We start from the raw sequence: 25,131 nt of genomic DNA, 5'->3' as shown, positions 1-25,131 counted from the left end.
TTGCCGAGGAGTTCTGTCTTCACTTGGGTGAAAGTAGAGCTTTTGGTATCCACTGATATCGAATTCAGCAGAGCTCCTTGACGACATCAAGTCGAGCCACTTTTTATTGTCATTTCAACGATGACTGCTGGTACAGTACACAGTAGAAACGAGACGACGTTTTTCAGGACCGTGGTGCTACATGAAACAGTACAAAAACTACACAAAATTAGTTAAGTACTGCCTGGATGAGAGCAACTTCTTGATGAAGTCGGTCTCTGCACGCACCTGGAATTCAGACCCCTGGCCCATGTTCAGACCAAGACTTTGATAAGTTTGTGGGTGTGGGGGCAGGGTGGGGGGAGGGAAGCCAAGGCATCTGGCAAAGCCCAAACTGAGCATCGGTGAACCGGCAGCATTGCCGACAATCACTTCCCTCACCGTGCCATGGATTGAGAGGGGAATGATTAGGTTGTCCTGCCTTTAACTGCCTTTAATATGGGGTACTCAGATTAACTTCCCCAGTGTTAAGAAAATGCTGGTGTTGTAATGTTACTGGGAAAAGCTTGGCTACAGGTATGGAGCTGCAGAGTAGAAGGCTTCCATATAGATGGGATATTGACTGGTTCACAGGAACCAGCAGTCTCTCGTGGAGTTAACTGAACCATTTAAAATCAGGTTGGTTCAGTGGTGTGGTAAAGAGCCCAGGAGGAAGCAAAGATTGCCCACTTTGTTGACAAGTGCTTCTATATTTTGGTACTACTCAGCGATGGCGGGGCCCGGTAACGGAGGATGGGGAGTCCTTAGAACCTCCTCCTGCTGTTTGATTGCCCACCATTTGCAACTAGACTCAGCAGGATTCTCAGGCTGGCCGGTGCACGTGGGTACACTTCATCCTATCTATCACATGCTGAATAACTGCGTTATTCCGAGTTTTACCTAGTGCCCCGACTACCCACTGAACCGAGTCTGATGCTCTGTTGGCCGATGCTAGCAGGGCTGGAGGAGTGTTACAGGGAACCCTCAGGAAACATTACGTGGCCTTCACGACAATAAAAAGGCTATTTGCTTGATGACTGGAAGTTGGAGACCTGACGCTCAGAGACCAGGACCAAGGACTGAAGGACGGAGGTGGTCCTGGGGTTAAAGGTGCGTGTGAATGTACTGAGGGGAAAGGGGCTTGCTCACTGGTGTGTTGCCGCTGCTGCTTGCATTTTTTCTGCTGAACACTGTGGACGTGCTATGCCGGCACTGGAACGTGTGTCGGCACTTGCCGGCTGCCCCCAGTAAACCTTTAGATTGCGTTGGTTGTTAAGCAAGAGATGCATTTTGCTGTACGTCGTTGGCTACGTGTGAAAGATACAGAATGTGAATTTGAATCCAAGAGACTATGTGATAGAGCAGCCTAGCCCCTCACGAATGATGGACCCACCCCCCCCCCCCCAGCGCTCCAATCAATCCCACATACCAGCTGCATCATCCTCACTTCCTCCTCCTCCTGTAGGAGACGGGCCAGTGCCTCGTCCCTCTGCAGCTGCTCCTCGTCTGTGCCATACTCATCTCTGATGTTCAGCTCTGCAACCTTCCGATCCAGGGAGTGCCCCTCCTGTCCACGCCACGGTTTCTTCCCTGGTTAAGAGAGGAAACAAATGAAGCAATGACCAACTCCCTCCCAGACGTGCGATTTGTGTTGGCATGGTAGGGCAAAGGATTATGGATCACCAACAGAGCGCGCTGCTCCTCACGCACAAATGGAATTTGACTGTTCCACTGTGGGGGTATCACAGGCAAAATCCCCCTGTGGACATTATCTGGGTGGGAAGTGGTGGAAGAGTCACCGAGGGCATCAGGTGCTGAAGGGGTGACTGGTGGCTTGGTTGTGCAGTCCTGGGTTTTTCTGTCAAACCAGGAAATGACAGAAATGGTTTCTGGGCTGGGTTGTGCCACTCGGGAAATTCCACTGCTCACTTGCTGGCACGAATCACGCCGTGTGCGTGGCTTGGCATGGACTCCATTCTGAATACGGTAGTCGGCCAAAATCAGGTTCTGCACTTCCAACAGAGGGCCCGAGGTCAGGGTCCTCAAAGCCCAGCCTCGAGGGCTCACTCCACAGCGGGGCGGTTTGAAGTCTCCCAAGTCCAGTCTGGAGCCCTGACCCAAAGAAGTCTTTATCTCCCAGCCATGTCCTTACTGACCCTCACACCCACCGTTCATCCGAGCCAGCACCCCAACACCACCCTCACTCCATCCTGATTCATGACCTGCCTCACTACCATTTGAGATACAGATTCTGGACAACAAAACCTGACCCCCCCCCCCACCCCCACACCAGCGGTCACTTGAAGCCCACCCCAACTCTGTTCACATGATCCACATGGTGCGGGGTTTGAAGGAGGGCAGCTTGTCAGAGGCCAGTTCGGAAACAGCAGACGCCCCCGGGCTGTTCTGTGGCATAGACCCACAGGTAAACCCTCCTTACGATGGCCAATTAAACCACCAGCGAATGCCAGGCGTTAAATCACTTTGAGTTCCCTTTGTCACGTCTGACGCCAGTGGTCTACCTCGTCACCTCCTGGCACAACGTCCCCCCCAGAGGGCAAAGTGTGAACACGGGGTCTTTGGCCAAATGACTTCAGCTGCTCTCCTTATATGGACTCCAGTTGAAGATGTGTGTTCCTGCCCCCTTCCGTCAAACCCACGTCCATCAGCTGGAAAGAGAGAGCGCCCGTCCCCTGAGAGATCAGGCTGTGGGCCTCAAAAAGTGTTTAAAGCTCGGACACAGATCAGTAGGTAAAAGCCCATTCTGCTGCTGAGTAACTGCTCATTATCAAGATAAAGAGAGGCTGAATTATTTCATTTGGGAATGAATCCTCGAAGCGGAAATTTGGCAACTGATTAAACACTAACAACACTCTTGTATCAGTGTCTGCACAAGCTGGACTCCTGGCAGGAGGTGACGAGGTAGACCACTGGCGTCAGACGTGACAAAGGGAACTCAAAGTGATTTTCTGAAGTGAACTTCTGGAGTGGAGCAACCCAGCCCGAAACCACTTCTGTCACTCCCAGGCTGCACAAGTAGCATAGCAGGTTGTGTAACAGCGTCAGTCATCAGGGTATCTCTGTACATTTCCTGTGTGTGGTCCTGCTTCCTTCCATCTTCCAAAGGAGCGTTAGTAAGTCATGGGCGTCGGACGTGCGGCTGCCCTGCCCCGGCACGACATCAGACTGTGCCGGTCACAGACGCAGGCTATGCATTCCACTGAACGTTCCAACGTACATGTCAGGAATAGAGTTAGTCTTCCTTCCACTCCCCCTGCACCTGTGACCATTGATAAAACTTTCAACAGGGACGCGAGGGTAAAAGGAAGGGATCTGAGAGTGGGTCTGCAGAAATGGTTCTCGGAGAGAGGGTTTGCTCTGCGTAGTGACATCGATCAGGGACAAGTCAGCGTCTCACTCCATCCCAGCCGCAGGAGGCAGTCGTGGTTCAGTGGGCTGTGTCCTGACCGGGATTCTGCGCCGGGGCAGCCCAGCATTGTCAGTGGTGCTGCTTGTAATGAAGGCTGAAAGATAATGCCTTGGGGTACTCAGAAAGAGATCTCCTCACCCAGAGGGCGGGGAATCTCTGAGCTGTGGAAGTTCAGATGATGCATGTATTCAAGGCAGAGATGAGGAGGAGAATAGATATCAATGACATGGTGGCGCTCACGCAGGGAAATGGTGCCAAGGTAAAGATCAGTCATGCTCTTACTAATAGCAGAGCAGGCTGAGTATGCTTCTGTCTCCATTACTCTCACATTAGCGAGGAAACCTTGCTAGATTACTGCTTGTGGGAACTTGCTGCGCACAAACTGGCTGCCACATCTCTCACATTATCACAGAGTAATTCATTGACGGTGATGTCCTCTGAGGCTGGACTTGGTGTAAGGCGCTATCAAAATACAAGGATGTGGCCCTCTTTACCCTTCTGTCGGTATGCCTCCTGTCTGGTTCCATACACCTCAGCCTCCAGTGTGAGTCTCCTCTGGTTCCTCAGCTCTTCCTCCTCCTGGAGCCTCCTGGCCACCTCCTAAAACACAAATCCATGGGACAGATTAGATACAGTTCTGCTCTGGGACACTTGACCCCTTCGAGTTTATAGACTCAAGCATAAAAATCCCATGCATGGGGCAGTCATTACACAAAAGCAAACAGCGACACGCGCGTCAGGGCAGGCTGGGAGGGGGCAAAAATCGACAAGGAGCCCAGTTCAGCTTGATGTTCAGTAACAAGGGGGATAGTTAGCTGTTCAGCTTGACAGGGAAGAACAGACAGCTCAACCACGAGGTATGGCTGGTGAGCATCAGCACCTTCAAGGGAAGGGACTGTACCCAGTGAGGGTCAGCACCTTCAGGGGAGGGGTCTGAACCCAGTGAGGGTCAGCACCTTCAGGGGAGGGGTCTGAACCCAGTGAGAGTCAGCACCTTCAGGGGAGGGGACTGAACCCAGTGAGGGTCAGCACCTTCAGGGGAGGGGTCTGAACCCAGTGAGGGTCAGCACCTTCAAGGGAAGGGACTGTACCCAGTGAGGGTCAGCACCTTCAGGGGAGGGGTCTGAACCCAGTGAGGGTCAGCACCTTCAGGGGAGGAGTCTGAACACCACTGAGGGTCAGCACCTTCAGGGGAGGGGTCTGAACACCACTGAGGGTCAGCACCTTCAGGGGAGGGGTCTGAACACCACTGAGGGTCAGCACCTTCAGGGGAGGGGTCTGAACCCAGTGAGGGTCAGCACTTTCAGGGGAGGGGTCTGAACCCAGTGAGGGTCAGCACCTTCAGGGGAGGGGACTGAACCCAGTGAGAGTCAGCACCTTCAGGGGAGGGGTCTGAACCCCAGTGAGGGTCAGCACCTTCAGGGGAGGGGTCTGAACCCCAGGGAGGGTCAGCACCTTCAGGGGAGGGGTCTGAACCCAGTGAGAGTCAGCACCTTCAGGGGAGGGGTCTGATCCCCAGTGAGGGTCAGCACCTTCAGGGGAGGGGTCTGAACCCCAGTGAGTGTCAGCACCTTCAGGGGAGGGGACTGAACCCAGTGGGGGTCAGCACCTTCGGGGAGGGGACTGAACCCCAGGGAGGGTCAGCACCTTCAGGGGAGGGGTCTGAACACCACTGAGAGTCAGCACCTTCAGGGGAGGGGTCTGAACACCACTGAGGGTCAGCACCTTCAGGGGAGGGGTCTGAACACCACTGAGGGTCAGCACCTTCAGGGGAGGGGTCTGAACACCACTGAGGGTCAGCACCTTCAGGGGAGGGGTCTGAACACCACTGAGGGTCAGCACCTTCAGGGGAGGGGTCTGAACACCACTGAGGGTCAGCACCTTCAGGGGAGGGGTCTGAACCCAGTGAGGGTCAGCACTTTCAGGGGAGGGGTCTGAACCCAGTGAGGGTCAGCACCTTCAGGGGAGGGGTCTGAACACAGTGAGGATCAGCACCTTCGGGGAGGGGTCTGAACCCCGGGGAGGGGTCTGATCCCCAGGGAGAGTCAGCACCTTCAGGGGAGGGGTCTGAACTCAGTGAGAGTCAGCACCTTCAGGGGAGGGGTCTGAATCCCAGTGAGGGTCAGCACCTTCAGGGGAGGGGTCTGAACCCAGTGAGGGTCAGCACCTTCAGGGGAGGGGTCTGAACCCAGTGAGGGTCAGCACCTTCAGGGGAGGGGTCTGAACCCAGTGAGGGTCAGCACCTTCAGGGGAGGGGTCTGAACCCAGTGAGGGTCAGCACCTTCAGGGGAGGGGTCTGAACCCAGTGAGGGTCAGCACCTTCAGGGGAGGGGTCTGAACCCAGTGAGAGTCAGCACCTTCAGGGGAGGGGTCTGAACCCCAGTGAGAGTCAGCACCTTCAGGGGAGGGGTCTGAACCCAGTGAGAGTCAGCACCTTAAGGGGAGGGGACTGAACCCAGTGAGAGTCAGCACCTTCAGGGGAGGGGTCTGAACCCAGTGAGAGTCAGCACCTTCAGGGGAGGGGACTGAACCCAGTGAGGGTCAGCACCTTCAGGGGAGGCTTCTGAACCCCAAGTGAGTGTCAGCACCTTCAGGGGAGGAGTCTGAACCCAGTGAGAGTCAGCACCTTCAGGGGAGGGGACTGAACCCAGTGAGAGTCAGCACCTTCAGGGGAGGGGTCTGAACCCAGTGAGAGTCAGCACCTTCAGGGGAGGGTTCTGAACCCCAGTGAGGGTCAGCACCTTCAGGGGAGGGGACTGAACCCAGTGAGAGTCAGCACTTTCAGGGGAGGGGTCTGAACCCCAGTGAGTGTCAGCACCTTCAGGGGAGGGGACTGAACCCAGTGAGAGTCAGCACCTTCAGGGGAGGGGTCTGAACCCCAGTGAGTGTCAGCACCTTCAGGGGAGGGGACTGAACCCAGTGAGAGTCAGCACTTTCAGGGGAGGGGTCTGAACCCCAGTGAGAGTCAGCACCTTCAGGGGAGGGGACTGAATCCCAGGGAGGGTCAGCACCTTCAGGGGAAGGGACTGAACCCCAGTGAGGGTCAACACCTTCAGGGGAGGGGTCTGAACCCCAGTCAGAATCAGCACCTTCAGGGGAGGGGTCTGAACCCAGTGAGGGTCAGCACCTTCAGGGGAGGGGACTGAACCCAGTGAGGGTCAGCACCTTCAGGGGAGGGGACTGAAAGTGAGAGTCAGCACCTTCAGGGGAGGGGTCTGAACCCAGAGAGAGTCAGCACCTTCAGGGGAGGGGACTGAACCCCAGTGAGGGTCAGCACCTTCAGGGGAGGGGACTGAACCCCAGTGAGGGTCAGCACCTTCAGGGGAGGGGACTGAACCCCAGTGAGGGTCAGCACCTTCAGGGGAGGGGACTGAACCCCAGTGAGGGTCAGCACCTTCAGGGGAGGGGACTGAACCCAGTGAGGGTCAGCACCTTCAGGGGAGGGGTCTGAACCCCAGTGAGAGTCAGCACTTTCAGGGGAGGGGTCTGAACCCCAGTGAGAGTCAGCACCTTCAGGGGAGGGGACTGATCCCCAGTGAGAGTCCGCACCTTCAGGGGAGGGGTCTGAACCCCAGGGAGGGTCAGCACCTTCAGGGGAGGGGTCTGAACCCCAGGGAGGGTCCGCACCTTCAGGGGAGGGGTCTGAACCCAGTGAGAGTCAGCACCTTCAGGGGAGGGGTCTGAACCCAGAGAGGGTCAGCACCTTCAGGGGAGGGGTCTGAACCCCAGTGAGGGTCAGCACCTTCAGGGGAGGGTTCTGAACCCAGGGAGGGTCAGCACCTTCAGGGGAGGGGTCTGAACCCCAGGGAGGGTCAGCACCTTCAGGGGAGGGGTCTGAACCCCAGGGAGGGTCAGCACCTTCAGGGGAGGGGTCTGAACCCCAGGGAGGGTCAGCACCTTCAGGGGAGTGGTCTGAACCCCAGGGAGGGTCAGCACCTTCAGGGGAGGGGTCTGAACCCAGTGAGAGTCAGCACCTTCAGGGGAGGGGTCTGAACCCGGTGATGGTCAGCACCTTCAGGGGAGGGAACTGAACCCAGTGAGGGTCAGCACCTTCAGGGGAGGGAACTGAACCCAGTGAGGGTCAGCACCTTCAGGGGAGGGGTCTGAACCCCAGGGAGGGTCAGCACCTTCAGGGGAGGGGTCTGAACCCCAGGGAGGGTCAGCACCTTCAGGGGAGGGGTCTGAACCCCAGGGAGGGTCAGCACCTTCAGGGGAGGGGTCTGAACCCCAGGGAGGGTCAGCACCTTCAGGGGAGTGGTCTGAACCCCAGGGAGGGTCAGCACCTTCAGGGGAGGGGTCTGAACCCGGTGATGGTCAGCACCTTCAGGGGAGGGAACTGAACCCAGTGAGAGTCAGCACCTTCAGGGGAGGGGTCTGAACCCAGTGAGGGTCAGCACCTTCAGGGGAGGGGTCTGAACCCCAGTGAGGGTCAGCACCTTCAGGGGAGGGGTCTGAACCCCAGTGAGTGTCAGCACCTTCAGGGGAGGGGACTGAACCCAGTGGGGGTCAGCACCTTCGGGGAGGGGACTGAACCCCAGGGAGGGTCAGCACCTTCAGGGGAGGGGTCTGAACACCACTGAGAGTCAGCACCTTCAGGGGAGGGGTCTGAACACCACTGAGGGTCAGCACCTTCAGGGGAGGGGTCTGAACACCACTGAGGGTCAGCACCTTCAGGGGAGGGGTCTGAATCCCAGTGAGGGTCAGCACCTTCAGGGGAGGGGTCTGAACCCAGTGAGGGTCAGCACCTTCAGGGGAGGGGTCTGAACCCAGTGAGGGTCAGCACCTTCAGGGGAGGGGTCTGAACCCAGTGAGGGTCAGCACCTTCAGGGGAGGGGTCTGAACCCAGTGAGGGTCAGCACCTTCAGGGGAGGGGTCTGAACCCAGTGAGGGTCAGCACCTTCAGGGGAGGGGTCTGAACCCAGTGAGGGTCAGCACCTTCAGGGGAGGGGTCTGAACCCAGTGAGAGTCAGCACCTTCAGGGGAGGGGTCTGAACCCCAGTGAGAGTCAGCACCTTCAGGGGAGGGGTCTGAATCCCAGTGAGGGTCAGCACCTTCAGGGGAGGCTTCTGAACCCCAGTGAGTGTCAGCACCTTCAGGGGAGGAGTCTGAACCCAGTGAGAGTCAGCACCTTCAGGGGAGGGGACTGAACCCAGTGAGAGTCAGCACCTTCAGGGGAGGGGTCTGAACCCAGTGAGAGTCAGCACCTTCAGGGGAGGGTTCTGAACCCCAGTGAGGGTCAGCACCTTCAGGGGAGGGGACTGAACCCAGTGAGAGTCAGCACTTTCAGGGGAGGGGTCTGAACCCCAGTGAGTGTCAGCACCTTCAGGGGAGGGGACTGAACCCAGTGAGAGTCAGCACCTTCAGGGGAGGGGTCTGAACCCCAGTGAGTGTCAGCACCTTCAGGGGAGGGGACTGAACCCAGTGAGAGTCAGCACTTTCAGGGGAGGGGTCTGAACCCCAGTGAGAGTCAGCACCTTCAGGGGAGGGGACTGAATCCCAGGGAGGGTCAGCACCTTCAGGGGAAGGGACTGAACCCCAGTGAGGGTCAACACCTTCAGGGGAGGGGTCTGAACCCCAGTCAGAATCAGCACCTTCAGGGGAGGGGTCTGAACCCAGTGAGGGTCAGCACCTTCAGGGGAGGGGACTGAACCCAGTGAGGGTCAGCACCTTCAGGGGAGGGGACTGAAAGTGAGAGTCAGCACCTTCAGGGGAGGGGTCTGAACCCAGAGAGAGTCAGCACCTTCAGGGGAGGGGACTGAACCCCAGTGAGGGTCAGCACCTTCAGGGGAGGGGACTGAACCCCAGTGAGGGTCAGCACCTTCAGGGGAGGGGACTGAACCCCAGTGAGGGTCAGCACCTTCAGGGGAGGGGACTGAACCCCAGTGAGGGTCAGCACCTTCAGGGGAGGGGACTGAACCCAGTGAGGGTCAGCACCTTCAGGGGAGGGGTCTGAACCCCAGTGAGAGTCAGCACTTTCAGGGGAGGGGTCTGAACCCCAGTGAGAGTCAGCACCTTCAGGGGAGGGGACTGATCCCCAGTGAGAGTCCGCACCTTCAGGGGAGGGGTCTGAACCCCAGGGAGGGTCAGCACCTTCAGGGGAGGGGTCTGAACCCCAGGGAGGGTCCGCACCTTCAGGGGAGGGGTCTGAACCCAGTGAGAGTCAGCACCTTCAGGGGAGGGGTCTGAACCCAGAGAGGGTCAGCACCTTCAGGGGAGGGGTCTGAACCCCAGTGAGGGTCAGCACCTTCAGGGGAGGGTTCTGAACCCAGGGAGGGTCAGCACCTTCAGGGGAGGGGTCTGAACCCCAGGGAGGGTCAGCACCTTCAGGGGAGGGGTCTGAACCCCAGGGAGGGTCAGCACCTTCAGGGGAGGGGTCTGAACCCCAGGGAGGGTCAGCACCTTCAGGGGAGTGGTCTGAACCCCAGGGAGGGTCAGCACCTTCAGGGGAGGGGTCTGAACCCAGTGAGAGTCAGCACCTTCAGGGGAGGGGTCTGAACCCGGTGATGGTCAGCACCTTCAGGGGAGGGAACTGAACCCAGTGAGGGTCAGCACCTTCAGGGGAGGGAACTGAACCCAGTGAGGGTCAGCACCTTCAGGGGAGGGGTCTGAACCCCAGGGAGGGTCAGCACCTTCAGGGGAGGGGTCTGAACCCCAGGGAGGGTCAGCACCTTCAGGGGAGGGGTCTGAACCCCAGGGAGGGTCAGCACCTTCAGGGGAGGGGTCTGAACCCCAGGGAGGGTCAGCACCTTCAGGGGAGTGGTCTGAACCCCAGGGAGGGTCAGCACCTTCAGGGGAGGGGTCTGAACCCGGTGATGGTCAGCACCTTCAGGGGAGGGAACTGAACCCAGTGAGAGTCAGCACCTTCAGGGGAGGGGTCTGAACCCAGTGAGGGTCAGCACCTTCAGGCGAGGGTTCTGAACCCCAGTGAGAGTCAGCACCTTCAGGGGAGGGGACTGAACCACAGTGAGAGTCAGCACCTTCAGGGGAGGGGACTGAACCCCAGTGAGAGTCAGCACCTTCAGGGGAGGGGACTGAACCCCAGTGAGGGTCAGCACCTTCAGGGGAGGGGACTGAACCCCAGTGAGAGTCAGCACCTTCAGGGGAGGGGACTGAACCCCAGTGAGGGTCAGCACCTTCAGGGGAGGGAACTGAACCCAGTGAGGGTCAGCACCTTCAGGGGAGGGGTCTGAACCCAGTGAGGGTCAGCACCTTCAGGCGAGGGTTCTGAACCCCAGTGAGAGTCAGCACCTTCAGGCGAGGGGACTGAACCCCAGGGAGAGTCAGCACCTTCAGGGGAGGGGACTGAACCCAGTGAGGGTCAGCACCTTCAGGGGAGGGGTCTGAACCCCAGTGAGAGTCCGCACCTTCAGGGGAGGGGACTGACCCAGTGAGGGTCAGCACCTTCAGGGGAGGGGTCTGAACCCCAGTGAGAGTCTGCACCTTCAGGGGAGGGGACTGACCCAGTGAGGGTCAGCACCTTCAGGGGAGGGGTCTGAACCCCAGTGAGAGTCAGCACCTTCAGGGGAGGGGTCTGAACCCAGTGAGAGTCAGCACCTTCAGGGGAGGGGTCTGAACCACAGTGAGGGTCAGCACCTTCAGGGGAGGGGTCTGAACCCCAGTGAGAGTCCGCACCTTCAGGCGAGGGGACTGAACCCCAGGGAGAGTCAGCACCTTCAGGGGAGGGGACTGAACCCAATGAGGGTCAGCACCTTCAGGGGAGGGGTCTGAACCCCAGTGAGAGTCCGCACCTTCAGGGGAGGGGACTGACCCAGTGAGGGTCAGCACCTTCAGGGGAAGGGTCTGAACCCCAGTGAGAGTCAGCACCTTCAGGGGAGGGGTCTGAACCCCAGTGAGAGTCCGCACCTTCAGGGGAGGGGTCTGAACCCAGGGAGGGTCCGCACCTTCAGGGGAGGGGTCTGAACCCCAGGGAGGGTCCGCACCTTCAGGGGAGGGGTCTGAACCCCAGGGAGGGTCCGCACCTTCAGGGGAGGGGTCTGAACCCCAGGGAGGGTCCGCACCTTCAGGGGAGGGGTCTGAACCCCAGGGAGGGTCCGCACCTTCAGGGGAGGGGTCTGAACCCCAGGGAGGGTCCGCACCTTCAGGGGAGGGGTCTGAACCCCAGGGAGGGTCCGCACCTTCAGGGGAGGGGTCTGAACCCCAGGGAGGGTCCGCACCTTCAGGGGAGGGGTCTGAACCCCAGGGAGGGTCCGCACTTTCAGGGGAGGGGTCTGAACCCAGTGAGAGTCAGCACCTTCAGGGGAGGGGTCTGAACCCCAGGGAGGGTCAGCACCTTCAGGGGAGGGGACTGAACCCCAGTGAGGATCAGCACCTTCAGGGGAGGGGACTGAACCCAGTGAGTGTCAGCACCTTCATGGGAGGGGTCTGAGCCCCAGAGAGGGGACTGAACCCCAGTCAGCACCTTCAGGGGAGGGGTCTGAACCCCAGGGAGGGTACTGAACCCCAGTCAGCACCTTCAGGGGAGGGGTCTGAACCCCAGGGAGGGTCAGCAGTTTTGACAACATTTTAAGCAGAGAGAGGTCCAAGCAATTTTCATTTTAGATTTATGAAATCTCCATATTTTTTGATATTACAAGGTAAGTTTGAGGATTAACTACAGGATTGTTAGGACGGGCACTCCGATCGGCACAGGGTAGCTTTCAGCTCGGCAGATAGAACTGGGAAAGAACGAAACATTCAAGATGGTGAAGGCAGTCAGACACAGATGATTATATAAAGCCGAGTTGGTGGGGGATTTTAGCAAACTTTGGCGTGAAGTGAAACAGTGATCAGTTTGTTTACCAGGAAGCAAAGTTTTGTCACAGCACTGCTCTGTCCAAAGCAAAACCAAAACTAGGAGACTGGACTAGTGATAAATCACAATGATCTCACACTGAATGGCTTTCCAATAATGTGGGGACGGACAGCCTCCACTTCTGATCATCACCACCACCACGAGTATCAGTAATTACTCACCAGATTACTAACTGGCCATAAAAATACTGAGACCCTTGTCCTCGTGGGGCCCACGGGATCTGAGGTTAACAGGGGAAATTCAGAAATGAGATACACTCCTCAGCCTTCCCCAGTGCTGTGAAATCCCTCCATCTTATTGTTCTCTGAGCTCTCCGCAGCCAGGTGCCAGGCAGAGAAGTGAAAATATAAATGATCAGGTCAACTGAGCAGAAAACTAGCGCTTGAAGTTTAATCAAGGAAGGGGAGAGGGTGTAAACTCACTGAGAGAGAGGTTCAAAAATGCCCGTGAAGCAGTGTGCAGAATGGAGCAACGTTAGAGCGAATGTCCACAGGTGCTCCGTAGGTGTGGGCAGGTCGAGAGGCGGTTAAGGAAATGAATGGGACGTTATCATTTATTAGTGAAGGCACTGAATATGAACAGAAAGGGACAAAAAAATCTGAGAAAACTGTGGAGATACGGATCAGTTTGTTTTGCAGGAAACAGAGGAGTGCTCCAAAGTAAAACCAAAGCCCACAGAGACTAGAACAGTGATAGACAGCACAGATCTCTGAGACATACACTCATGTGGGGGTTGACAGCCTCCGTGTCTGATCGGCAGCAACAATTACGCACCGACTTTACTAACTGTCCACAAGACAGTTGGCGCGTGGCTCAGTGGGCAAGGCATCAGACTAGTAACCTGAAGGTCACTGGTTCAGCTGAGGTAGCGTGTTTGTGTCCTTGAGCAAGGCACTTAACAACACATTGCTCTGCGACGTCACCGGTGCCAAGCTGCATGGGTCCTAGTGCCCTTCCCTTGGACAACATCGGTGGCGTGGAGAGGGGAATGCCTGCAGCTGGGCAACTGCCGGTCTCCTGTACAACCCTGCCCAGGTCTGCGCCCTGGAAATTCCAGGTGCAGATCCATGGTCTCTCGAGACCGATGGATGCCACCACCACCACAAGACAACCATAGACTCTCACCCTCCCTGTGTCCACGGGATCCCAGGAGAGGCAATTTAGGAGGATGTTCTCAGGAATGGAAAACTGGATTGGCTTGCATTATTTCCATACGAGCTGGGGGGCCCCCAAGATGCACAAAATGATTGGTGGGGGAGAGGGAGGAGGTGAACCAGATGAAGTGAATAGGAAGGGTCCTTTGCACTTAGTGAAGAAAAAACGGGGAGGTAGGGGAATGTGAAAATGAACAGCCAGCTTGGGTGCATGCAGTGCCTCCCCTTTGACTCTTTAACCCCTCCCCCATAATAAAAGGATACATAATGATTTACAGCGTGATTTTATACAACCCAAGAGCAATGAGGTGTTTTCACAGAAAGTTCCATAATTGCACCATTATGTAATTAAACACATTACATTCAATCAGAATCAGGTTTAACAGCACCAGCATATGTCATGAAATTTGCTATGCAGCAGCAGTACATTGCGACACAGAGAAAAAAAGAAAACCGGGAATTACAGTAGTATACACATTAAATAGTTGAATAAATAGCGCAAAAAAAAAGGAAATTTAAAAAAAAGTGAGCTAGTGTTCACGGGTTCAATGTCCATTCAGAAATCGGATGGCAGAGGGGAAGAAGCTGTTCCTGGATCATTGAATGTGTGTCCTCAGGCTCCTGTACTTCTCCCCTGATGGTAGCAATGAAAAGAGGGCATGACCTGGGTGGTGGAGGACCTTAATGATGGATCCCACCTTTCTGAGGTATCGCTCCTGGATTCTACAGAGGCTCGTGCCCATGAAGAAGCTGACTAATTTTATAACTCTCTGCAGCTTACTTTGATCCTGTGTAGTAGCCACCCTCCACCACCACCTCCCATACCAGACGGTGATGTAGCCAGTTAGAATGCCCTCCAAGGTACATACCAAATCTCCTCAAACTCCTAATGAAATATAGCTCTTGCCTTGCCTTCGTTATAGCTGCATCGATACGTTGGGGCCACCTTGGGTCCTCAGAGATATTGACACCCAGGAACTTGAAATGTCTCACCCTCTCCACTTCTGATCCCTCTGTGAGAACTGGTGGGTGTTCCCCACCCTTTCTGAAGTCCACAACCAGTTCTTTGGTCTTACCGACGCTGAGTACAAGGTTGTTGCTGCAACACCAAGCAACTAGCTGGTATATCTCACCCCTGTACGCCACCTTGTCACCACCTGAGATACTGCCAACGATGGCTGTATCATCGGCAACTTTATAGATGGCATTTGAGCTATGCCTAGCCACACAGTCATGGGTGTAGAGAGAACAGATCAATGAAAGTAGATCAATAAAATAACAATGATAATCTCTGCTCAAAATTAGCACAGTACACGAGAGAATTGTCTAGAATATTATCGCCAGTTTAGGCAAAGGCACTCAAGAGGGTTTGCCACTCCTGACCTAGAGTAAGATGGGGGATCTGGAACTCATTGCCTCAAAGTGGTGGTGCCTTCAGGAAACGTATGTGAGCAACTGTGACCTGCAGGGTCCTGTAATCCCACTGCCTCAAGTTGGGTCTGGCAATCAGCATACTAGGATGGGCAGAATAGCCTCCTTCTGTATCACAAATGCCCTGTGATTCTACAATTCATTTCACTCTCCCATCAACAGATAATTGGTTCTTTGGCTATACTGGTTCAGATAGAAACAGTGACCCAGGGAGCATAGCCCAAGCTCTTCTTCCAGTTGTGCTAATATTGAAAAAGACTAGACAAAGTGGACTTGGAGAGGATGTTTATGATAGTGGGCAAGTCTAGGACCAGATGGCACAGCCTCAGAACACATGCACGCCCCTATAGAACAGGGATGAAGTGGAATTTCTTTATTCACAGGGTGAATCTGTGAAATTCATTGTTGCAGACAGCTGTGGAGGACAAGTTATCGGGTATATTTAATGTACATTCTTGTTAATTAGTAAGGGTTTCAAAGAAGGCAGGAGAATGGGTTTGAGAGAGATACGATCAGCAGAGCAGACTCGATGAGCCGAATGGCCTAATTCTACTTTATGTCTTATGATAACATTTTCCTTTTCCTCAAGAGGGCAGATGGAGCTGGGTTTTAATGTCTCAATCTAAAGGCATTTTTTTTATATTGTAGTACTCCCGAATTGTGATGGCAGGATGCCCAGAATGTACTTGTGCCTCTGGAGGGAAGCACTGGGTTCCTTCAAGGAAGCTCACGTGTACAACCCGGAGTTTGTTCTTATTTAGCATTGGGAGAACCAAGTGTCCCGGGGTTACAGAGCGCTGCAGTTCAAGCTTCTCCCACACGGGGGAGCGCAACGCAGCAACTGCACAACCCTGAACGCAAAGTGCACCGCAGATGCTATGGTCAAATGAACACGTACGCTACCCCCTCGTCCCCTAGCTGGCATCCATCCGGCTTCGGGGGTTTGTCACCCCCTCCACCTGTTTCTGACTCATAAACCATCCTTGCAGGACCAGCACATTTATCCAAGAGCTGGTGAAGGCTGCAACAACCACCCAAGCGCAATGTGTACCAGGGCAGATTAGCACCTCCTGTGAACCCCCGATTGCCCAGAAAGTCGGCGGGGGTTTCTCGGCTCCCGGAGCCCGCCCAGAGGCGAGGGGGATTCTGCCCGTCCATCGGCCGCAGCCGGCGCGGTCGCGGGAACGCCGCCCCCTGCTCTGCACACTCGGGTAAACAGACCCGGGCGCTCCGAGCCAAGCCCACCAGTGGGAAAAATTATCCAAATAAATTAAAGCGATTTGCAAAAATAAAGAGTGAACATAGGGAGCGTTTTAAAAACATGACTCAGTAACAACATTCAACAGGAAACTGAGTAAATAGTTGAAAAGGGGGATAAATTTACAGGGCGGCGGGAACAGAGTGGGATTAATTCGATGGCGCTTTCAGAAAGTAGGCACTGGTTCAATGGCTGATGGAGCTGGGGGGGAGGGGGCAGTCTGCGACTGGCGTGAAAATTAAAAACATAATTTAGGGGAAGTGAGATCATTCTTAAGGTGGAAAAGAGCTCCAGATATGTCACACCCCTGTACAATGAAACCCAAACAAGTGTGTTCGGGGAGAGGCAGAGTGGGGTTAGGAAGAGAATTCCAGAGTTTCATAGCCAAATGTTGGTGGGACGGCCAAAAATCGGAGAGGGGCAGGAGGTCCAAATCAAACTGCTGAAATAGCCAAGAGTTCAGATGTCGTAGGAGGAGGCAGTCATGGGGGAACCCAAAGCACGTCCTCATTCAAGTCCCCAGCACGTCAGAGTGCAGAGTCTGCCTGAGACCAGGGAGAGGAGCTTGAGGGGTGGGAACCTCACTGCCGAGTGGTCGTTGGGAAGCTGACTGGAAGACCAAGACGTGGGGGTGTCGACTTCTACAGTAGATGGGGCAGAGATGGGCAAGACAACATCCCCAATCTTCCCCGGGTTTGATGAAGAAGGGAAGGACAGAGGTGGGACAGTAGAGGAACGAGTAGGTGGCTATTCAGGGAGAGGGATGTCAATGTCAATGATGAATATAAAGTCAAGGCCACCTTTGCCACTGACAGCCAAGAATGGGAGTAGAGCAGCGGGCAGTGTGATTGGAATGAGGTCAAGCGAATGGGAGGTGGGAGTCCTGAGTTAGGGGAGAAGTTAGAGATGGCAATGGTTCAAAAGGGGAACATCTGAGTGCACTCAGTCTGACGGACAAGGGGCAGAGACAGCAAGAAGCAAGGTGACCAGCGTCTTAAGGTTTAACCCAAAAACAGGTAGTGCACTGTAGTAAAACACCTCGAGAGGCCTCACTTGACACCAAGCTTCACACAGATCGGATGGCAGAAAGGGAACAAGCAAGAAGCAGGAAGGTCTGTCAGAATTTAGGTCCCAGAAGATGCAACCCTTAACAATGAAGCAAAGAAAATGGGGACTGGCGGGGGCGGGGGGTATGCGTGCCAGTCATCCTGAGCCTGGGAAGGCTGCAGGTTTGGGAAAAGGCTAGGCTGATCAGAAGACTGCAGCCTGTGTGTGGGGGGGGGGGTGGGGGCAGTGCAAATTGTTGAGAGATTCAGCAGCTGGGTTCTGTGACAACAACAGTGGGCAACGAGATGATAACTTGCAATCGTGGTGCGGGGGTGGTAACAGAAGGTGATGTTCACTTGGAAACCAGGGATCCCCAGCCATCCAGAGAAGATCACATTTCCCTGGTGCGAACTCACTTCAAGCTGTTGTTCCATAGTAACCATTTCCAATTCTCAGCCTGCTTGGAAGTTCACATGCCCTGTTTCAAGTCAAGCTCTCTGTTCTATATTTTACAGTTGTTCTATAATTGGAAACATTCCGTCAGCTCAGAATAAAAGGCCCACAGGTTCTAAGCAACACTGACTCAATCCTCTGCTACCCAGCCATTACACATCTTAAATCACATTCACTTAAAACATCAACATGTTTTATTGGGTTCTTTAGCACTGGGACAGGCCAAACTCCTTTCTACATTTTCTTTGGCATTCACACTCCCAGATTCAAATCAGTCCACAGTGAAAATAGCTGTTTACCGTGCAGCAGGGCAACGAGAATCTTACAAACACTACCTGGCCGGCAGCAGAGTGCCGGGGGGGGGGGGGGGGCTAGATCCCAGAGACCCAGACGCGAGAGGTGAGAGAGCGGAGGGTTAACCCCAGTGAGCCAACACCCTGGAGGGGTAGGAGACGGGGTTAAACTGAGAGACAGAAACCTTGAGAGGCAGGAGATTGTAAGCATTAAAAGCCCAGTGAATGCTGGCACCATCAAGGGGTGGGAGAGTGAAGGGGTTAAACCCCAGACACACAGCACCCACAAGGGTGAGGAAGGGGGCAGCTGAGCCCTGAGGGTCTAGAGTGGTGGAGAAAAGCCAATGAAAGCTGAGTCAGGCAAGGTTGAACTGGACATCTGGAGAGAACGTTGCAATCCCATTAAGGAGATTGACAGCGACACCCAGGCAAAGTTGAACTGAATGCAGAAGTACAATTTATTTATGCCTGAACCCATTCTCTTCAATGGCACAATACTGCACCAGCACCAAAAAGATTCACTGCTGAGAGAACCTTGAATTTAATGGAATGGTGCTGTGGAGCTGAGAGAAGTCACATCAGGATTAGAATCAGGTTTAACATCACCGGTATATGTTGTGAAATTTGTTGGTTTTGCAGCAGCAGTACATTGCAATACATAATAAAACTATAAATTACAATAAGTATATATAATCTAATTTTCTTTTTTAAGTAACTAGTGCAGAAAGTGAGGAACAAAATACTGAGGTTGTGTTCCTGGGTTCATTGTCCATTCAGAAATCTGATGGCCAAGGGGAAGAACACACAGCAGAGTCCCATGAATCCCAGATTCTGGCCAGTACCCCGGAGAGGAAAGTGAGAACTTCCTTTTATTTCAGCAGAATGAGGCCCTGAGGAAGAGGCTCGGGGCAGAAAGATTGGAGGTCCAAAAGCAGGGAAGCCTAATTGACGTTGATCTTTAAAAGTGAGGAAATGTTGCTGTTAAGGTGCTGGTGAGACAACACTCGGTGGACCACGCGCACTTCTGGTCTACACTTCGGGATTGAGGCATGCAAGTTGGAAAAAGGATAGGAAAGGCTCTGCTGGCTGACTCTTGGAATGAACAAATTCTGGGAAGATGAGCATCTATGGAATAGAGATGCTCTCATCAAAACGGGTGGTGGTGGTGGTTGATAAATTGGTGCTGAGAAGATGCTTTGTGAAGGCTTTGTGAGGGTATTGGTATATTATCAAATGTACATTACACAGTATAGTGTGTGTGTGTATATATACACACACACACACACCCCCATACATGTATAATGTACAGTGAAAAGCTTGTCTTGCATATTACTTATACAGGTTAAATCAGTGAACTAGAATAAAGGTGAAACAATAAGAATGCAGAATAAAGTGTAAAAGAGTGGAGTGCAGGTAAACGATGCAGTGCACAATCATCATGAAGTAGATTGTAAGACCAAGAGCCCATCTTATCGTAGAGAAGCTCCCCACGAGATGGGGATGAGGAAGAATTTCTTTCAGGGATCATGAGTTTTTGGAGTCGTCGATCACAGAGAGCTGCGGGGAATGGGGAGGGGCGTTGTTGAATTTGCTTGAGATGGAGATTGACCGACTTTCACTGCAAAAAAGACAAGGTGCTTGGAGAGGGGAGGAGAACAGGAGACCGGCGTCAAGACAAGCACTGGATCAGCTGTGATCTTTTTGTATGGTGGCGACAGCCTCAATCTGTTCCTGTGTGTGTTCTTACACTGAACACACCTAGAGACTAACAACACCACTGCAGAAAGCTCAGTAATTGAGCACCAAGGCTCGGGTCACTGTCCTTGCCCAGACAGATGACTAGCTCGCTCATACAACAAATCTCCTCCAGTGAAACTGCCTCTCCTGTTCCTCACCTATTAAGCAGGCTTCGTTAACCAGAGCAAATGAGAAAATGGCACAGGGATTCAGAACATGCAGTTCACTCACCTCATTCCAGATCAGGGACTCCCAGTCTTTCTTATGCCATTAAGCAAAGGTCCAGGTTGGGAACCCCAGTTCTAGGGCCATAGATCTTAAAAAACTTAACCCGTTGACCATATTACAAGCAGGACATTCATACATTAGAATCAGCAAATGTTGTACAAAAGGCTTGAGGGAAGCCCTCTGTAAGACATATTCTGATGTATGGCTTTAATTTGGAGCAAGGCTTTCTGGTTCAATTAATCTACTCTTTAGAAGTTATCGCCCACAGAAACCCAACTCAGGACTCCCAAGCCACTCAAGATTATCCACTGGGCCACACAGAGCCCATCCTGGTTTCTGGCTATTGAATCTAACGCAGCCCTGGGTGTCTGAAGACCAGGGTAGGGACTCACCAGGTGTGCACAGGACCATGTCAAGATGTAATGCTCCCCAAAGTCACCTTTGGGGTGAATAATAAATGATCCCCAGTGAGGTGGCTGGAAATACCCCTCATGAAAACCGGGCCAAGTGCACAGGAGGAGCATAACTAGCCCAGTGAGGAGCACCCAGCAGGTGGGACTTCACTTGCTAATCCAGGCACACATTCACAATACAGTATGCATAGCATCATACTTCACAGCACCAACGATCAAGAAATCAGGGTTCAATTCCCACCTCTGTCAGTATGGAGTTTATACGTCCTCCCTCTGACCACGTTCATTTCCTCCAGGTGCTCCAGTTTACAGTACAGGCAGTTTCAATTCCCGCCTCTGTCCATACAGAGTTTGTTACCTGACCTTGCGGGTTTCCTCCCACATTCCAAAAGACATCCTAGTGAGTGTTATTAACTTGTAGACATACTGTGTTTGGCAACAGAGACGTGGCAATGCCTGCGGACTGCCCCAGCATGTCCTCGGGCAGTGTTGGCCATTGATGCAAAACAACGTATTTCGCTGTAAGTTTTGATGAACACATGATAAATAAAGGTGTTTTTTTTTAAAAAGAAGGCTTGTCGGCCTGACAGAGGGACTCAGCTCCACAAACTTCAGTCATGAACTCAGAGAAACCAGCCCAAACCATTGGCAGTTGACGCTGAGAATAGAAACGGTGTACAGAACTATATCACAAAGCAGGCAATGCTGCCTAAATGGTCCACATGCACACTTACACTAAACACAAGTCCAGTCCCATCTCCCTTCCACCCATTCCCTTAAATGCCTCAATGCTCCAAATAACCTACACAGCAAGTGCCCCACTGTTCACTCGGGGGGTCGTTCTGGAATCGTGGCAAACCGCAACCATCATCCCAGCTCAGCACATTTACTCACTTTACTGAAACAGAAGCCCGCAAAAGTCAAAGGCACAGGCAGCAAGCTGTGAACGGGAGAAGGCAGAGCGCTGGGACCCAGCCAGAGGCAGGCTTAATGGCTGGCATACCGGCCGCTAAAGTTGAGAAAGAGTTAAAGGCAGCCTGCGGCCGCAACGCTGGAATTAATTGGGTATCCGTGGTGGGGGAAGCTGCCTGGAGAGAACAAGATGAAAGGCACCTCAGGTGAGAACACGTGCGGTGGTGTGGAGGCAAAGAAATTGAGAGAAGGGAGGGCAGCTGAACGACATCACACAGGGCAATCCCACTCCAGCTCATGGAAGGGAAGTGGGCTCTGTGTCTCTCCCGAGCAGGTGGGGGGGGGGGGGGGTGGGGAGGAGGGCAGCACCGTACTGTGGCAGTTAGTGATCGGGGTGGAATTCCACCACCGTCCATACAAAGAGTTTGGACCCCCTTCCCGTCACTGTGCGAGTTTCCTCCCACATTCCTCGGGCAGGCTACGCTGGCTCTGGAAGCAAGGCGACACTAGCAGGCTGTCCCCCAGCGCAATCCTCGGCTGAGCTGGCTGTCCATGCAAACAGCGGACTTCACTGTGAGCTTCCACTTGCGCGTGACAACCCTAATCTTTACACGTCAGTCCCGTTCCATCACCTACGCTCTGCGTGGTTTGTAATATATGGGAATGTTTTAGCTGGGGCATCAACAAGCTCTGATCCCAGCGTCAGTTGGTTCTGCATCGATCTGGGGGCTCTGGTGGTGTCAGGACCTGTGAAAGGCGATGACTTGGGTGAGATGGCAGAGGGAAAACAGCTAATGACTGACACTTGTCCACACAGCCACATCCACCCAGCCCTGAGCCCCAAAGCCGAGGTTTCCAATCACACTGCACCAGGAAGATTGTTTCCGATGTTGGGGAAGTCCAGAACGAGGGGTCACAGTTTAAGGATAAAGGGGAAGCCTTTTAGGAACAAGATGAGAAAAAACTTCTTCACACAGAGAGTGGTGAATCTGGGGAATTCTCTGCCACAGGAAACAGTTGAGGCAGGTTCATTGGCTATATTTAAGAGGAAGTTAGATATGGCCCTTGTGGCTAAAGGGATCAGGGTGTATGGAGAGAAAGCAGGTACAGGGTTCTGAGTCGGATGATCAGCCATGATCATACTGAATGGCGGTGCAGGCTCGAAGGGCCGAATGGCCAACTCCTGCACCTATTTTCTATGTTTGTATGATACAGGGAACACTGTGGAACAGACAAGCAGCCACAGGGTTTACAGATTAGAGTGTCAACCTCGGGGAATCAGAGCGGCTCTGCCCAGCTCTCATGAAAACCGTTTACACTGATGCTCAGTAGGGACGTCTGAAAGGATTAGCTGGGGCAGGTGTGTTTATAGGGGAGACCAGAACCAGACTCAATCTCTGGGGAAAATTGACTTCTTTATTATTATCTCAAGCAAGAGAAATCTGCAGATGCTGAAAATCCAAAGCAACGCACACAAAATGCTGGAGGGACTCAGCGGGCCAGGAAGCATCTATGGAAAAGAGTGAACAGTCAATGTTTCAGGCCACGTCCCGAGGAAGGGTCTCAGCCCAAAACGTTCACAGCTTACTCTTTTCCACAGATGCCGAGTCCCTCCAGTGTTCTTGTGTGCACCTTCCATTTGTGGTGGCGACACAAGGACTGATTGAGCAGGATTCAAAGGTAATGCAGTGGAACTCACAGCAGGGAAAGCAGACAGTTCACCGGGAGGTCATGTCACAGTCCAGTCCCCACTCTAACTGTGCGGACATGAGCTTAATTGAGCTGCAGACAGAAGCTTCTCACATTGTGTAACATGTTGGAGTAGTGGCTGGAGAGAGGAATTGGCTGGCTTACAGCTGGCAGGAGCTGTTCCTACTGAAAACCCGGCAACACGCATCAACCAGAGGGGAGGGCTGTACCAGTTAGACCAGGCAACCAAAGGGTTAAAAGATACCTCTCTGAACTCACTTCTGGGACATGGAACCGGTGATGAGACACACTGTCAGCGTGTTTCACCACGGGGTCCTGAAAAGCAGCAGCTTCTCCCAGCTGTAAGGAAGCCAGAACCTCACTCAAAGCCACTGATCTAAGGTTTCAGTCAACAGACTCACGGCGTTAGAAGCTTCTGTCTGTGGCCGACTGCCTGGCCTGCCAGCTGCAAACACTACCACTGCCTTCCTTTGTTTCCCTGTCCTGCTTGGAACAATCAGTATATGTCTCATTTAGAAAAGGTTGCCCCTCTTTGGAGGGGAAGGGGGGGGGGGATGCTGGAGTCCATTCTGCTGTGGTTACAACAGCCAAATTTCGGCCTGACCCTGTGTCAAATATCAGGTCTTCCCCCCCCCCCCCCCTTAGACCCTGGGCACCCTACCTTCCTCTTGGGGGCTGTGGTTCCAGGGCAATACTGAGGGACTGCTGTGGTGAAAAAGCCCTGCCTTTCAGATGGAGTGTCCAGCTTGGTGGCGCAATAATATCAGCGCCAGACTCCGGAGCAAAGGTTCCCGAGTTCGAATCCAAGTCCGGTTGAGCTAGCAACTCGGCCTGGTAAAAACAAGTACAGCTTGCTACAGAAACACTGTCATGACGGTGCCCCGCTAACTCCACTGCTGTTCTTCTTCTTTCAGAGGGAGTGTTAAACAGAGGCACCCTGTGTTCACTGGGGTGGATCTAATTAACTGACCCTAACTAGTGATCAATAATTATATTAGTTTCAATATAATTATGGAAAAAGATAGCTCTAGTCCTCAGGTTGAGATTCTAAATTGGAGAAAGGCCAATTCGATGGCAAGTGTGGATTGAGACAGGTCATTTTCAAGTAAAGTCGGAGACCTTCAAAACTGAAATACTGAGAGCACAGAGTTTGTATGTTCTGTCAGAATAAAAGGCAAGGATAACAGGTTTATGGAACCTTGGTTTTCGTGAGATATTAAGGCCCTGGTTAAGAAGAAGGTATATAGCAGATATAGGCAGAATAGAACAAATGAGGTACTTGAAGATACAAGAAATTCAAGGGGACACTGAAGGAGGGAATTGGGAGGGCTAAAAGAAGGCACGAGATGCTCTAGCAGACAAGGTGAAAGAGAATCCCCAGAGCTTCCACAGATATAGTAAGAGATAAAGAATTGCAAGGGACAAAATTGGCTCTCTGGAAGATCAGATTGGTCATCTATGCATGGAGCAAAAAGCGATGGGGAGATCGTAAATGGATTCTTTGCACTGTATTTACTGAGAGACTGATGTAAGAGTCTACAGAAGTGAAGCGAAACAGCAGTGAGGTCCATGCAAATTACAGACAAGGAGGTGGTTCTTGTCGAGGCACATTAGGGTGGATAAATCACCAGGACCTGACAAGCTGCTTCCTAGGTCCCCATGGGAAACTGGTGCTGAAATTGCAGGGCTCTAAAACGTCCATAGTAATGGGTGAGGTGCTGAAGGATTAAATGATATCTAATACTTGCTTATTTTTTTAAAAAAAAGCTCTAAGAATAAGATGGGAAATGATAGCTGGTGAGCCTGACATAAGTAGCTGGTAAATCAATGGAAGGTATTCTAAGAGAGCGATTATCTAAGCAGTTGGATAGACAGGGACTGTTTGGGGATAGTCAACATGATTGTGAGCAGTAGATTGAGTCTAGCTAATCTTACAGAGTTTTGAGATTATCACCTGGAAATGTGATGAAGGCAATGCAGTGAATACTGTCTACAGCATAGGTGTCAAACTCAAGGCCCGCGGGCCATATCTGGCCCGGCGTACAATTATATCCGGCCTGCGAGATCATTTTAGATAGATCTATTATTTTAATTATTAATGGCCCGGCGATACGAAGCCTATGATTGTAAGTTAATACCAATCATAAAAATAATGCTTGCTCAGCAGTCTTCTTCATAAGAAACAGAATTTGTGAAGTGAAACACTTTGTAGTTATAGCAGAGACTGAGACACAT

The 25,131-nt window shown here is 53.1% G+C and overlaps 1 protein-coding gene across 4 annotated transcripts in view; it reads right to left on the bottom strand.

Moving 5' to 3' along the window:
• Nucleotides 1–25,131, bottom strand: part of ccdc187 (coiled-coil domain containing 187) — a 62,957-nt gene that overhangs the window by 12,996 nt on the left and 24,830 nt on the right. For all 4 annotated transcript variants that reach the window (XM_059952109.1, XM_059952108.1, XM_059952107.1 and 1 more), the window contains exons 6-7: nucleotides 3,943–4,048; nucleotides 1,448–1,608 (exon numbers count right to left, since the gene is read on the bottom strand). In XM_059952109.1, the coding sequence (XP_059808092.1) occupies nucleotides 1,448–1,608; nucleotides 3,943–4,048 (267 nt within the window). The remainder of the gene's footprint in view (nucleotides 1–1,447; nucleotides 1,609–3,942; nucleotides 4,049–25,131) is intronic.

Source organism: Hypanus sabinus, chromosome 27 (assembly GCF_030144855.1).
Source record: "Hypanus sabinus isolate sHypSab1 chromosome 27, sHypSab1.hap1, whole genome shotgun sequence".
Taxonomy (NCBI): Eukaryota; Metazoa; Chordata; class Chondrichthyes; order Myliobatiformes; family Dasyatidae; genus Hypanus; species Hypanus sabinus.
Note: the sequence above shows the minus strand (reverse complement) of the source record. Positions and strands in the feature narration are given on the sequence as shown.